This window comes from Canis aureus, chromosome 15 (assembly GCF_053574225.1).
Source record: "Canis aureus isolate CA01 chromosome 15, VMU_Caureus_v.1.0, whole genome shotgun sequence".
NCBI lineage: Eukaryota > Metazoa > Chordata > Mammalia > Carnivora > Canidae > Canis > Canis aureus.
Genome location: NC_135625.1, coordinates 33196657 through 33213273, shown reverse-complemented (window position 1 = coordinate 33213273; position 16617 = coordinate 33196657). Strand labels below are relative to the sequence as shown.

The 16617-nt window shown below is 38.0% G+C and overlaps 1 protein-coding gene and 1 pseudogene across 1 annotated transcript in view; one reads left to right on the top strand and one right to left on the bottom strand.

Annotated features, from left to right (window-relative positions):
- The window catches only part of PPP2CB (protein phosphatase 2 catalytic subunit beta), a 33977-nt gene extending 17610 nt beyond the window's left edge, over positions 1–16367 (top strand). The window contains exons 2-7 of the mRNA XM_077849063.1: positions 4456–4665; positions 7038–7211; positions 9541–9630; positions 9771–9932; positions 11430–11548; positions 15663–16367. Coding sequence (XP_077705189.1) covers positions 4456–4665; positions 7038–7211; positions 9541–9630; positions 9771–9932; positions 11430–11548; positions 15663–15735 — 828 coding nt within the window. The 3' untranslated portion in view covers positions 15736–16367. The remainder of the gene's footprint in view (positions 1–4455; positions 4666–7037; positions 7212–9540; positions 9631–9770; positions 9933–11429; positions 11549–15662) is intronic.
- On the bottom strand, positions 2690–3594 carry LOC144284482 (RNA transcription, translation and transport factor protein pseudogene; annotated as a pseudogene).
- Positions 16368–16617: the final 250 nt, after the last annotated feature.

Sequence of the window (16617 nt, the reverse complement as noted above, 5' to 3'; positions counted from 1 at the left end):
AAGCAAATAACTGCCAGCAAGGAAGGAATATATAGCTTGGGAAATACACTATACAAAGAACCCAATATAAAAAAGCAAACTTCATCCTAAGGAACAGGAAGAAACAGTGTGATACATGACGATGTTGCCTTGGGAGGTAGGGCTTCTGCCATTCGAATCCAGACAAATGCTCCCTCAGAGGAGTCCACGAAAGGAAAAAACAGGATGGCAGTTTATTTTCCTGTTCCTTCTTTCTCTTTTCCACTGGTCAAGATGCACACAATGAAATGACTCCCACCTATTTCCAGATTGTGCATCCCACTTTCAGCCCCTAACCATGTGGCATTCCATCCATGTCTGGAAATAGAGGAGCAGCTCGGCAGAGTCCAGGCCCAGCGTGAGGACCACGTCCACAACTTCAGCCTAGATTCTAGCCAGCTCAGGGCACCATCAGTGATGACAGCAGTACAGTTCAAAAGACTGCTTCTTCAGGAAAATCTGAGAGAGTATAGATAGAGGTTGTTTCCAGTACAAATAAGAAATCAGGAAACAGAGTATGGGTCTTTACAAAAGGATGGCACTATATAAATAATGCTGGACTAGCTGATTAGCCGATAGGAAAAATAAAGAAAGAATGAATCACAGGGTTCCTGCCTGGCTCAGTCACAAGAGCATGCGACTCTTGATCTTGGGAGTTTGTAAATTCGAGCCCCGCATTGGGTGTAGAGATTACTTAAAATCTTTTAAAAGAAAAAAAATCCCTACATTATATCATATAACAATTTCCAGCTGAATTAAATACCTGTTAAACATGAAAAACAAAACTAGGATAAAAAATGCAGGAGTGCCTTTTTTTACCATCTTCATGGAGAACAGGGTTTTTTGTTTTTGTTTTAAGCTTTTATTTGTTTAAGTGCGCACAAGGGGTTGGGGGAATGAGGTACAGAGGGAGCAGGAGAAGCAGACTCTTTGCTAAGCAGGGAGCATGGCACAGAGCTCCATCCCAGAACCCTGAGATCATGACCTGAGCCGAAGGCAGGTACTTAACTGAGCTACCCAGGAGCCAGCCCCTGGAGAACAATTTCTAAAAGAAGACCCAAGCAGCACAGATCATAAAGAGGGAAAACTAGTACAACTCTATAGGGAAAATATAAACCAAATAGAAAAATTAGCCTAATTTTGAGTTAAGCATTTCACCAAAAAAAAAAAAAAAAAAAAAAGACCAATAAACATTAAAAAGCCACTTAAGGGCAGCCCGCGTGGCTCAGCGGTTTAGCGCCACCTTCAGCCCAGGGTGTGATCCTGGAGACCCGGGATCGAGTCCCACGTCGGGCTCCCTGTGTGGAGCCTGCTTCTCCCTCTGCCTGTGTCTCTGCCTCCCTCTCTCTTTCTCTCTCTCTCTCTCTGTGCCTCTCATGAATAAATAAATAAAATCTTTTAAAAAAAAAAGCCATTTAAAAAAAATTTACCTGTCAGAGGTGCAAAATAAAATACTATTTCACACCCATTGGCAAGAATGTTAAGATCGGTTAACACAGATGCAGAATGATAGGAACTCAAAATTCATGCTTTTAATGCTCTTTAGATGATCATATCTGGCAAGGCAGATATCTGTCGCTAAAATTCTACTCTCCTACAGCCTCCACTTTTCTGTGCTGGGTCCTACCTTAAGTTTCATCCTTAGTGTTTGAATTCTGTTGCCATGTCATTTTCTCTGCCATCACCCTCACATATTGGGTTGTTTCTTACTCTTAGTTTGTATGTCTACAATGGGCCCAGTTCTTACCTCTTGTTCTTCTTGGTTTTCTGTTCCTAATCTGCCACAGATCTGGAAACTCCATAAATAGCTTATTAGAATTTTGCACATAACAATAGGGCCAGAAAAAGCCCTAACAGACTCTTCTGGCAGGTTAGTGGGGAGGTACATCTACTTTAATCATAATCTGCTTTATACTTCAGAGGCCTTTTTAATTTGCTCTGATTCTGGGCTCTTTCTATTAGAGTTGCTGGGTAGATGAGGTATAATGTTAGAAGGTGTTTACCAAAAAATTAGAATAACTGATTTGTAACTTTATTAACCTTTTTAAAAATGCAGATAAGGGCCATCCGGATGGCTCAGTCATCTCTCTGCCTTCCTCTTAGGTTGTGATCTCAGGGTCTTGGGATCGAGCCCTACATCAGATTCTCTGCTCAGTGAGGCATCTACTTCACCCTCTCCGTCTCCCCCTCCGTCCTGTTTGTGTTTGAGTATGCTCTCTCTGTCTCAAATAAGTAAAATCTTAAAAAATAAAAATGCAAATAAGATTATTTGTTGAGAGGGAAGAAAGGGGGGGGCTTTTTGTTTTGTTTTTAAATAGGCTCCATGCCCAGCATGGAGCCCAGGGCAGGGCTTGAACTCACAACCCTGAAATCGAAACCTGAGCTGAGATCAAGAGTTTGACGCTTAACTGACTGAACCACCAGGTGCCCTCCAAAAAAACAGGGTTTTTTTCCACTTTCCTGAACTTTATTAAAGAAAAAAACTATGGGGATCCCTGGGTGGCGCAGCGGTTTGGCGCCTGCCTTTGGCCCAGGGCACGATCCTGGAGACCCGGGATCGAATCCCACGTCGGGCTCCCGGTGCACGGAGCCTGCTTCTCCCTTTCCCTCTGCCTGTGTCTCTGCCTCTCTCTCTCTATGTGTGTGACTGTCATAAATAAATAAAAAATTTTTTAAAAAAAGAAAAGAAAAAAACGATGGTAAATCTTGAGAACATAATCAATTTTCTAGGATTCTTCCCTTGAAAATGTGACATTTGATTTCCAAACACATGCCAGAGCGTACATGGTTCCCAATTGTACTAATCAGATGAGAAGCTGAAATCCTAAAACGTTCATCTTCCAACTTTACCCAGTCTGTGGTCTGTCTTTGGATCAGCAATAATTGCCTGAACAGCTACTATGGCTTCGTTAATTTTTGTCTGTAGCTCTCTGAGCTCTTCTATATGCAGTAATCGCAGAATTTGAGCAGCTTCATTAAGAACTGCATCTCCTGTGTCAAAACCAAGAACGTGTTTATCTAATGCTACAGGCAAGCCCTCTTTTGTTTGGTTTGCTTTGGCAACTGCATCTTATGTCAGGCACTCCCGTACCAAAATGCGAATTGCCTTAAGCATTACCAGGTAATCATCATGATGCTGAATCTGAGGAAGGTTAGCCAAAGCCATTAAACCAGTCTTAAAATCAGGATTATTTACATCCAAATTGATCAACGGCTCGGGGCTCGGCATTTTAAGCTGCGTTGTCAGCAATCTTTGTATTTATAGGGTACCAAGTCCTTGTATTTTTCAGCATTATCTCTATATTGAAGTCTAACAGCTAAACCAAGAAGCCAGTCAATTGCTTCTTGTCGATCTTGAATCTTGAAAGGACAGTTAACATCTCTGAGATACTTTTCAAAGAACTTGGGCCAGTCACTGCTGTGGATGTTTCTTAAATTACCTCTGTCTACAATCTTGTAGTGTCTGATTTTCTGGTCTTCAAGCCAAACAATAAAGTTTCTAAATTCTGTTTCGTCTTTGCAGTTGAAGCCAGCCAGGTTGTGGTGGTAGAGGGCCATCAGCTTGCGTCAGAACATGGTCCTCGTGTCTCCCAAAAAACGGTTTTTGAGATAGAATTCCCATTGACATCTTTCTCATGAATATAGTGCATTCATTTAGAGTATACAGCTCACTGCCTTTTAGTATAGTACAGATATGTACATCACCACAGTATTAGAACATTTTCATTACCCACCAAAGGAACCTCTTGTACGCTTTTATCCCTTACTCCTCTCAGCCCTAGGCAGCCTTTAAATCTTTCTGTCTCTGTTGATTTGCCTCTTCTGGATGTATCATGTAATTTGAGTCATAATACATATGGCCATTTGTGACTGCCTTCTTGCATTTAACAGTGTTTTCAGAGTTGTGGCATGTATCAGTACTTTTTACTGCTGAATAATACTCCACTGAATGAGCAATATCACATTTTATTTATCGCCTCATCACTTATTGGACATTTGGGTAGTTTCTACTTTTTGGCTATTATGAATAAAGCTGCCATGAACATGTGTAAACTTAAGTTTTTATTTCTCTTAAGCATATACCTAAGAACAGAATTGCTGGATCACATGATAATTCTGTTTAACATTTTGAGGAACTAAAAAAAAAAAAAAAAAAAAAAAAACATTTTGAGGAACTGCCAGACTGTTTTCCATGGCAGCTGTACCACTTTACATTCCCACCAACAGTATTTAAGAGTTCCAATGTCTCCATATCCTCAGAAACATTTGTTACCTTTTAAATTTAGCTATCCTGGTAGATGTAAATTGGTATCTCATTGTGGTTTAAGTTTTATGATTTTCTAAGACTAATTTCAGATGTCTTTTTTCCCAGTATTTTAATATGCAAAAAAATGACGTTTTTAATGATTTCATTCCTTTTTTTTTTTTTTTTAACAGGCTAAGGAAATTTTAACAAAAGAATCAAATGTGCAAGAGGTTCGTTGTCCTGTAACCGTATGCGGAGATGTGCATGGTCAATTTCATGATCTTATGGAACTCTTTCGAATTGGTGGAAAATCACCAGATACAAACTATCTGTTCATGGGTGACTACGTAGACAGAGGCTATTACTCAGTGGAGACTGTGACTCTTCTTGTGGCATTAAAGGTATGATGAATGAAATCCAATTTTTTTTCCAAACTTAAATGCGAGGGTGGCTATATTGCATGTCATCTGTTCTATTTTATGATCTATTCAGTTTATAGCCCCTTAAAATATAATAGTTGGTTTTACACCTTGTAAAAGAGAGAGAATGAAAATGATGCATTGAACTTGCCCTGCCTACTTCTGTACCATTCCCTTAGGTAATTCACAGCTGAAGTCTTGGAACCATTTTTTACTTAGGCAGGTATCCCTCATATACAGTCAATTAGCAAGTCTTTTTTTAATTCTTGCCTTGAGAAGTCTGTTATTCCGGTTTCTATTTTTGGCACCCAATCCATACCTTCATCACTTCACAGCTTCAGTTAGTGTAAGAGTATGGGAACTAATGTTTCTGACCCCTCCAAATTTGCCTTACATGTGTTTTAAGATTAAATCTCCGTTATTTAACACTTTCCTGTTGTTACTTTTCTGCTCCCAAACTCTTCAGAGATTCCATGTTACCTATAGAATCAAGCTCAGACTCCTTGGCTGGCCCTTTGTAGTGTAGCCAGAATTTGTCTGCCAGTAGTTGGTAGCATAAATTCTGAGTCTCCAGTCAAAGAGTTTCAGTGCTCTGCCTGTCTTCATTATTTCTTTCTCTGATTTCCCCATAAGGTCACCCTGATTTCTTAAGTCTTCTGCCAAGACTCAGTTACATCTTCCTTGAAGCCTTCACCCATTTTAGCCTTACTCCTTCTACACTCAATTACTGGGAAACTTACTTTCCCACCCCTTATTTATATTGCATAGTGTTTTGTTTTGTTTTTTTACATCTTTTATTTTTATTTTACTTTTTTGTTTATTGATTGTCTCTGCTGACTGAAATGTGCATCAAGAGGAGCACACTATGAATTTGTGTTGTTTTCTATCTCATCCCCCAAAGAACAGTGCCTGACTCATAGTGGGTGCTCAGTAGACGTTTGTGGAATGACTGAATGAATACATGTCAAACACGGAATTTGGAGAAAATATGACTTGTGATCCAACTCTTCTTTAACTTATTAGCTCTTGACCTCAGGAGTAACTTTTTCTGAGTCTCAGCCTCATTTAACTCATCTGTAGCAAATCGTCCATGGACCAGTCTCCTTGTTCGTGAAACTCGAATCCAGTCTTTTTATTTAGGCTCCAGAGTAGTTTCAGGATGTTTCCCTACTGTTAATCTGCATGGGTTAGCTCTGTTCTTGCAGCAACTGCACTATCAGTTATGAAAGATGCCAGACACCATGCCAGTCCCTTCAACTCTTTCCTCTGCTGAAGCGATTGAAGGAGCTCTGAAGGAAACACTTTAGCTCCTCACTGCGCAGTTTGAATGTATTATTTACATCTCATACCTCGTAAGTGAGATGAGTCTCTAAACAGAAGTCATCTATTAATGTTTATGTGGATCTGGCACCTAGCTTTAAACAGTGAGCTTAATTTTGGACACATAATGGTAGTTTATATGTATAAATTGAAATACAATTTGTGCTTTTAGGTTAATTTGATTTACAGAATCTGTTGCTTTTTCATACTTATCAGACACATTCCTAACTAAATAGTATGCTATAAGGTATGTCTCCGTGTTTTGTTATGAAAAGGAGACTTTAAATACATTTGAAATCTTGTCCAGATTTGGCAAGGGCCTGTTTTTGTTAGCAAATAGTCTTTCTGTGGGAAATAAAAATTGAAAGTGGAGAAAGAAATTAATATATAAAGGAGTTTATCTCAGGTACAAATCTGTAACCTTCTGTATTCATTCAGCAATAAGACATCATAGTGTTGTGGAAAGACCTAGAAGACTAGTGATCATATGAGGATGAAGAAGATATTAAAGACCAAGAATCAGGGATCCCTGGGTGGCGCAGCGGTTTGGCGCCTGCCTTTGGCGCAGGGCGCGATCCTGGAGACCCGGGATCGAATCCCATGTCGGGCTCCCGGTGCATGGAGCCTGCTTCTCCCTCTGCCTATGTCTCTGCCCCTCTCTCTCTCTCTCTGTGACTATCATAAATAAATAAAAATTAAAAAAAAAAAAGACCAAGAATCAGATACAATTTTATTATAATAGCAGGTATCAGTTAGTAAGGGTTCCAGTGAGGGTGGTATAAATAGAAATGAAGAAGGACTATAAATATTTTGAAGGTCAGTCAATAATGAGAAAATTTTTAATTTTGAAACAGAATTAACATTTAATGTAACAGCACACAAAATAAACATTTAAAGAATTGGGTCAGAAAAAAAAAAATAAAGAATTGGGTCAGAAGTTAATGTGCTTAAAAAAAAAAAAGTTGTTAATGTGCTTAATGTAATTCTAGTAAAAATATGTTTTATACCATGAATTTCTTTTGCTCTTCATGCAGGTGCGTTATCCAGAACGCATTACAATATTGAGAGGAAACCATGAAAGCCGACAAATTACCCAAGTATATGGCTTTTACGATGAATGTCTACGAAAGTATGGAAATGCCAATGTTTGGAAATATTTCACAGATCTATTTGATTATCTTCCACTTACAGCTTTAGTAGATGGACAGGTGTGTATCCGCTTGTTTGGTGGGTGGGGGAGGAATGAAAGAAAAGATTTTCGATTAGTAATTTAGGGTTTAGATTTACATGACATGATTTCTGCATCTCCTTGGCTTTTTCTGCCTCTTTTCCTTCTAATTAAAATCTCAGAATAGTGAATTAGGATAAGTTTTATGTACATTGTGACCGGCAGAGTTCCCTTTTGTCTCAGATATGTGTGTAAATGTTTCGGCCAAAGAATTTGTCAATATGATTTTTCTGTTACAGATAAATATCATAAATAAATAAATAAATACTTAAGATCCTGAAGTACAGTATTAATAAAGCAAAGCTGTTTTTTAAAACTATCTCCAGGGCAGCCCTGGTGACGCAGCGGTTTAGCACCGCCTGCAGCCCGGGGTCTGATCCTGGAGACCTGGGATCAAGTCCCGTGTCAGGCTCCCTGTATGGAGCCTGCTTCTCCCTCTGCCTGTGTCTCTGCCTCTCTCTCTCTGTCTCTATGAATAAATAAATAAAATATTTTAAAAATAATACATAAATAAATAAACTAGTTCCATACATATACAGTGTTTGCTGGTTACCATTAATAACTTTTTATTCCTGTTTTCATGGTAATTGCAAGCAGTAATATTGTATATTACATCTCTATTAAGAAGTACATGCTTTGTTTCCACCTGTAATGAGTATTATAGACATACTGTAAAACATTCAGAAATATAAGAAAATTGTGCAAGTTTCTATTATCCCAGTTTCTAACATAATCACTGTGAACATGAACTGATTTAACTTTTTTTTTTTAATTTAACTTTAAATATAAAACATGTGGTACCAAAAAATAAATATATAACCTATGGTACAACTGTACAGTTCCTAAACTGCATAAAAGCCCAGAATTGTCATAGGCATAATAGATCCATTCAGAATTTGATTATAACCTTTTCTGTGTGTCCTAACCTGCCCCTTCCCCTACTCCCTCAAATAAATAAATCTTAAAAAAAAAAATGGCCACCAAAAACCACTAAGAATGAGAAATAAGACATTACTATCAGAGGATGGGTCTGGGGATAGATATTTTACCCAAAACATACAAAACAATGTATTTTTCAGTTTTGTCTTAGAAATTCTTGCTAGTGCACTGAGCAATAAAAATAATTAAAATGGGGCAGCGTGGGTGGCTCAGTGGTTTAGCGCCACCTTCAGCCCAGGGCATGATCCTGGAGACCCGGGATCGAGTCCCATGTCGGGCTCCCTGCATGGAGCCTACTTCTCCCTCTGCCTGTGTCTCTGCGTCTCTCATGAATAAATAAATAAAATCTTTAAAAAATAATAATTAAAATGTATAAACATTGAGAAGAAATTAAGAAATATTTTGCTAACAACATGATTATGTACTCAGAACTCTAAGAAAGCTGAAAAGCTACTGGAGCCAATAACAGGAATTGGTAGTGTCTTTGCTGTAAGAGAAGCAACAAAACTTACGTGTTAGCAGGAAATGTAATGGTGAATCCCAAGAATAAAGATCCTATTCACTAGAGAAGGGGGAAGAAACACTACAAAATATTTTAGAAATTTTCCACAGAGGGGATCCCTGGGTGGCGCAGCAGTTTAGCGCCTGCCTTTGGCCCAGGGCGCGATCCTGGAGACCTGGGATCGAATCCCACGTCAGGCTTCCAGTGCATGGAGCCTGCTTCTCCCTCTCCCTGTGTCTCTGCCTCTCTCTCTCTCTCTCTCTCTCTCTCTCTGTGTGTGTGTGTGACTATCATAAATAAATAAAAATTTAAAAAAAGAGAAATTTTCCACAGTGAATATTATTAAACTCTATTTTGAAAAGAAGAGCTATCAAGATTTACATTTTTAGGGGCAGCCAGGGTGGCTCAGTGGTTTAGCGCCACCTTCAGCCCGGGGTCTGATCCTGGAAACCGGGGATTGAGTTCCCACATCAGGCTCCCTACATGGAGCCTGCTTCTCCCTCTGCCCGTGTTGCTCACTCACTCTCTCTCTCTCTCTCTCTCTCTCATATGAGTAAATAAAATCTTAAAAAAAGATTTACAGGGATCCCTGGGTAGCTTAGCGGTTTGGCGCCTGCCTTTGGCCCAGGGCACGATCCTGGAGTCCCGGGATCAAGTCCCGTGTCAGGCTCCGGACATGGAGCCTGCTTCTCCCTTCTGCCTGTGTCTCTGCCTCTATCTATCTATCTATCATGAATAAATAACTAAAATCTTTAAAAAAAAAAAAAAAAGATTTACAATTTTTTAAAGATTTATATTTTGTAACCATTTATTTTACTCTGAATTAACTTTCAGCATTTAAAACTTTTTTTTTTTTATTCACAAACAGATATTCTGCCTCCACGGTGGCCTCTCTCCATCCATAGATACACTGGATCATATCAGAGCTTTGGATCGTTTACAAGAAGTTCCACATGAGGTAAACTTAGTTTTAATTTTGAAAGGAAAGAAATATAACCACATTGTGGTAAAGCTAAATTGGTTAAACTTGACTGTTAAATTTTTTTTTTTTTTTTGACTGTTAAAAATGTCTAACATGTACTTAATTTTCTTGGCCAGGGCCCAATGTGTGATCTGTTGTGGTCAGATCCAGATGATCGTGGTGGGTGGGGTATTTCACCTCGTGGTGCTGGCTACACATTTGGACAAGACATTTCTGAAACATTTAACCACGCCAATGGTCTCACACTGGTTTCTCGAGCTCACCAACTTGTAATGGAGGTATGATGATGATTTTTATTTCAAATAGATCTATGTCTCTGTAATAAGGCTTCATGAAACATTCCTCCCTATTAACTAAACAAAAGGAGAAAAAAATTGAGCTGGTTTTAGCAAATAGGGGAAAGTCCTAGTCAATTGCAATTTGAATGTCAATTGCAGACATGGTTCTTTACCTCCAAGTTTCCATGTGTATTTTGCAAACATAAAGATATTCTCAAGTTACTACAGTATAATTACCACAGTCTAGAAGTTTGCGTTCATATAATACTATGATCTAAACACTTCATTTGAATTTTTTTAGTATCTCACTAACATTATTGTTTGGAAAAAACGTAATCGTGTGTATGCTTGTGTAATCTAATCCAGGATCTGACTGAATGCTACATTCAGTCTCTTTTGATATGGAAATAATTCCTTGGATTTTCTCTGTTCGGTGAACAGTTCTTTGATTTTATTTTGTAGAAATATCCTCCATTTATGGTTTGACTGATGTTTCCTTAAGATTCGGGGTATGCATTTTGGGCAGGCACACCACAGCATGATGTGATATTCTCCCCAGTGCATCATATTAGGGTCAGCTTAGTATTTTTTAAATACTAAAGGAATATAAATAGAATTTTTATTCTTTTAAATCAGAGAATAGCTTCAAAATGTTAGAGAAAACTTCAACCCAATTGTGGCATGAGGAGTTAATAATGGAATATATGGTTAATAAGGAATATAAATTCATATGGTAAAGGTAAACATAATCATATCAGTAATCCTAAGAAATGTGAATGGATGAAAATGTTTACTTCCTTAAAAATACTGAGACTCTGAATTAGATAATAAAAATTCAGCTGTTACTTGGGATGAATCTAAAACATAATGAAAAACATAAATAAAAATTAAAACTTAATGACACTACAGACTATAAGTAGAGGGGAAATGGTATATTGGAATATCAATTAGGTAACTTTCCAAAATACAGCTAATAGTGTTCATCAGAATACCTCTAAGATAAAGAGTATATATAGAAAGAGGTCATTACTGATGAAAATTGGTCCAGTTCTCTAGGGAAGAAATAATTCTGAGTTTGTGTTTACTTAGTAATAAATAGGTTGAAAATATATAAAGCAAAAACTGATAAAAGGAAAAATTAAATCTTCCATCATGGTGGGAGAAATTTTAATACATATTCTAGCCAAGACCTGAAGCATAGATTTAAATAAAACAACACTATTACTGAGCTCCATGTCGCAGTACCCTGTGCTCAGCAGTTAATATTCAACTGGAGGTTCATTGGAGGTGTGTAGTGTGTGTGTGTTTTTTTTGTTTTGTTTTTTTTTTTTTTTTTTTTGAGGTGTGTAGTGTTAAGGATGAACGCCATTTAAGGCAGCATAGAAGACTACATTTCCACCAAGAATATTTGTGATTTCTGAATTTAGTTTTCTAAATTTACCCATGTCAGGAGTCTGATTTTATAGTGAAATGTTGGTGTTTTTCTTAATGCTGCAGGGATACAATTGGTGTCATGATCGGAATGTGGTTACCATTTTCAGTGCACCCAATTACTGTTATCGTTGTGGGAACCAGGCTGCTATCATGGAATTAGATGACACTTTAAAATATTCCTTGTAAGTAACAGAAAAAAAATGTAATTGTATATAATTGCTTTTAGAAGGAAAAAGTTAAATGTACATTATTAAAATTAGAGGATTTCTGCTTCTTCTGCTTCTGTAATAGTGGCGTGAGGAACGTGCCAAACCCTCTCCCCAACAGAAACAATCACTTAACTGGAAAAAGTTATTTTAAACAATTATTGTAGGTTTCTGAATGTTGTCCTAAATGCATACAGCCCATAGAGAAACACTTATTTTAGAAAATCTAAATATCAGTAGTAGGGACACCTGGGTGGCTCAGCAGTTGAGCATCTGCCTTTGGCTCAGGGTGTGATCCCGGAGTCTTGGGATCAAGTCCCACATCAGGCTCCCTGCGTGGAGCCTGCTTCTCCCTCTGCCTGTGTCTCTGCCTCCCTGTGTCTCTCATAAACAAATAAATAAAATATTTTAAAAATAATGATAATAAATTTCAGTAGTAACAGCCAGCATCTGTGGAATTTGAGCCACCACCTGTTCCCTTCCCATCTTTCCAGATCCCTTGTATAGAAGCTACTCCAGAGTCAGTCTGCTCTGGGCCCTGCTCAGATTTTTCTCTGGTTTTAATCTGTAAGCTTCTGTTAACTAAACAGTTATTTAGAGGTTCCCTCTGGGTGGCACAAGCCACTTTTTGGTCAGAGGTTGTGCTCAAGCTTCTTTGGTCATTAAAATTTTAGGGCTCAGGACTCCTGGATGGCTCAGCGGTTGGGCATTCAGCTCTGGGCATGGTCCTGGAGTCCTGGGATTGAGTCTCCCATCAGGCTCCCTGCATGGAGCCTGCTTCTTCCTCTGCCTATGTCTCTGCCTCTCTCTCTCTGTCTCTCATGAATAAATAAAATCTTTAAAAAAAATAATAAGGGCTCCCCCTAATCTAGTGAGACCACTAAGAATGTATATGGCTAAGAAGTTGCCATCAAAGTTGAAGAAATTCACATTTTGGTTCACAATTCAACCAAGCACTAGTACCTTGAATTCTCCTCGCTTGATTAATTCTGAGAGGGTTCAACTTTAAGGATGCACATAGTGTCCTTTTCCAGACTGTCGGAGATGTATGTAATTGGGATTTTAAGCCTGACTTCCTAGGATTTGCTCCTGGGTCAGAGTAACTTCTTCAGACAGTATTTGATTAGAGATTGTGTTTTAGCCCCTAGTATCATTGAGGATTATACCCTTTTGTTGATTAATCTATGTATTAGTTTCCTAGGGCTGCTGTAACACATTACCACAAAGTGGGTGTGTTAAATGGAATTAATTCTCACATTCGTGGAGGCTAGAAGTTTGAAATCAGGGTGTTGGCAGGGTGATGTTTCTAGGGGAGAATCCTTTCTTCCCTCCCCCTAGCTTCTGGTGTCTCCTACAATCCTTGTTTTATATAGATGCATCACTCCAGTTTCTGTCCTCAAATGGCACTCTCCCCTGTGTATCTATGTTTCTTCTTGTAAAGATGTAAAGATACCATCAGAATGATGGGGCACCTGGGTGGCTCAGTTGGCTAAGCCACTGACTTGATTTTGGCTTAGGTCATGATTAGGGTCATGAGATAGAGCCCCATGTTGGGCTCCATGCTGAGCGTGAAACCTGCTTGAGATTCTCCCTCTGCCCCTCCCCCATTCACCCTCCTCTCTTTAAAAAAAAGGGGGGGAGGGGGATGATGATACTACCAGATTGAATTTAAGGCTCAGCCTAATCCAGTATGACCTCACTTTAATAACATCTGCAAAGACCTTATTTCCAAATAGTGTCACATTCTGAGATTCTGAACAGACATGAATTTGGAGGGTAAACTATTTGACGCAGCATAGTCTGTATGTGACTTGGAAATGTTTTCAAGAATACCCTAAATGCAGGGTGCCTGGGTGGCTTGGCGGTTGAGCATCTGCCTTTGGCTAAGGGTGTGATTCTGGGATCGAATCCTGCATCGTGCTCCTTGTGGGGAGCCTGCTTCTCTGCCCCCCTCTCTCTCTCTTATGAATGAATGAATGAATGAATATCAATCTTCTTAAAGAAGAATACCCTGGGGATCCCTGGGTGGCTTAGCGGTTTGGCACCTGCCTTTGGCCCTGGGTGCGATCCTGGAGTCCTGGGATCGAGTCCCACGTTGGGCTCCCGGCATGGAGCCTGCTTCTCCCTCTGCCTGTGTCTGTGTCTCTCTCTCTGTCTCTCTATCATGAATAAATAAATAAATCTTAAAAGAAAAAAATAAGAATACCCTAAATGCTACTCTAATTGTTCCTGTGTGGGTATAGCTAAAATATGTGCACAGTCATGTTGATGTGATCCCAGGAAGGCTTTTCTTGACTCTTCTTTTGTGTACTCTGTTTCTTAGAAATTCAGCTGTATTACAAATGTGTGCATATTGTTTTTGCACCCATATGCCCCTGGTTTTTAAATCCGTTAGGAAAATGCAATTATACTGTCATTTATAATTACTGTTGTTTCTTAACTGGTAAGTTGAATCCAAAAGAAGAATATGAATAAAAATGAGAAGGTTAATATAACAAAATATTTGAATACACATGCTCTCCTTTCTCAACTTCTGTAAGGGCATGAGGTTGTATGAAATAGTAATTCTAACTGCCTTTTGGGGGTTATAACATAACATCAGATACTATATAGGAACAAATTTCTCTTTAATTCACTAGAATTTATAAATCTGCAGTAGTATTCCGTAAGTTAAGTTCTTGCGCAACTAGTAATACAATAATTTAGGAAAAATAACTGAAGTTATTAAATTAAAATGGCACACTAGAAAATATCCTTTTAATAAAAAGAAAGAAAGCAGTTAAAGTGGGAATCAAGAAACAGGAAAAGAAAATGGCAGGTATAAATCTAGTCATATCAATATTAAATGTGAGTGGTTTAAGTAATGCAGTCAAAAGGCAAAGATCAGATTGTTTTGTTTTTTAAGATCCAGCTTTTGATAGCTACGGAAAACATAATTTAGATTAAAAACAAATGGTTTAAAAGTAAATTAGGTGAAAAAAGATATACCATGCTAATAGCAACCACATGACTGCCGAACTGGTTATACTAATAATTAAACAAAATAGATTTCAAAGTAAAAATTGTTACTAGACATAAAGACATTTCACAATGATGAGTCATACGTTGAGAATTACCAGTTGTAAACATATGCACTTAACTATGGAGCGAAAATGAACAGAATTGAAGAGAGAAGTAGACTTTTATTCCACTTTATTGGAGTTGGAGACTTTATTGCACTTTCAGTCAGATCACCAGTGACATAGAAGATTTGAGAAGTACTATAAACATTTATGAACACTGCACCCAACAGTACCAGAATATGATTTTGTCACATGCACATGGAACATTCTCTGAGATTGACTATATGCTGGGCTATCAACCAAGCCTCAGTAAATTTAGAAATATTGAGGGATGTGTGGGTAGCTCAGTCCGTTGAGCAGCCAGCTCTTAATTTTGGCTCAGGTCACCTCAAGGTCATGAGATCAAGCCCCACCTTAGGCTCCACACTGGGCATGGAGCTTCCTCAAGATTCTCTTTCTCTCCCTCTGCCCCTCAAATATTGAAGTCATACAAAATATGTTCTCCAAACACAAAGGAATAAAACTAGAAAACTGGAACATGTATTAATACGTGAATTTTTTTTTAAGATTTTATTTATCTGAAAGTGAGTGAGCTCACAAGCATGGGTCGGGGCTGAGGAAGAGGGAGAAGCCGACTCTGCACCAACCAGGGAGGCTGACACCAGGCACCCCTAATCATTCTTAATCATGAGAGACTAAATGCTTTCTGTCTGAAGTCTAGAAAACAGACATGGCTATTTTCACAACTTTTATTCAACTGATAATTATATTGCAAATCTTTTATGCCAGGCACTGAACCAGACATTTTATCTGTTTCAGTTAAAACAGATAAAAGAGGTTCATCATTGAATCTTTGGGAGATAGTTTTATGGAAGAACACACCTGCAGCGACTGGCCCAGGGTCATTCCAGTCATAAACATGATAAAAGTGGAAATCAGTACTGCTCTTTATACTACAGTGTCTTATTCTTTGATTGCTTGCAAATTCAAGTCCTTTAACTATTTGCTTTCTTTTTTCCTATTTATAGCCTTCAGTTTGACCCAGCACCTCGTCGTGGAGAGCCTCATGTTACCCGGCGCACCCCAGACTACTTCCTGTAAATTTCTCCTGGGAAAAACTTGCCTTTGTATGTGGAAGTATACCTGGCTTTTTAAAATATATATATTTAAAAACAAAACAAAAAAAGCAACAGTAATGTATGTGTTTCTGTAACAAATTGGGATCTGTCTTGGCATTAAACCATATCATGGACCAAAATGTGCCATACTAATGATGAGCATTTAGCACAATTTGAGACTGAAATTTAGTACACTATGTTCTAGATCGGTCAGTCTTAACAGTTTGCCTGCTGTATTTGTAGTAACCATTTTCCTCTGGACTGTTCAAGCAAAAAAGGTAACTAACTCCTTCATCTTCTTTTGCACTTATTTGGAAATTTTAGTTATAGTGTTTAACTGGCATGGATTGATAGAGTTGGAGTTTTATTTTTAAGAAAAATTCACAAGCTAACTTCCATTTAATCCATTACCCTTTATTTTATTGAAATGTATAGTTAAATTAACTGAAGAAAAGATTCTTGGGAGTATGTTGTCATAACATTTTAAAAGGTTTCCCTTCATTTAAACTAAATTACTGTTTTATGTTGATCTGCATATTTCTGTATATTTGTCATGACAGTGCTTGCATCCTATTTGGTGTACTGAGCAAATAAACTTTCCATTTTAAACAAAAACAGATTGGTTTACTGTGGTACACTTTAAATGAAAAGTTCTGCTATTTTGACACTTGATAAAAAAAAATAAAACCTTTTAACCTGTGATAAACAGTTGTGTTGAGATAATTTAAGTATAATAATATTCTTTGTATAAGGCTTATATTCAGAAGAAAACTTCAAATAGTAGGATCGTAACTTATAGACCATAAAAACAATTTTTATTTCTAAACATCATTTCAATAGGTAGTTTGTGGGCCACCTGGAGTGG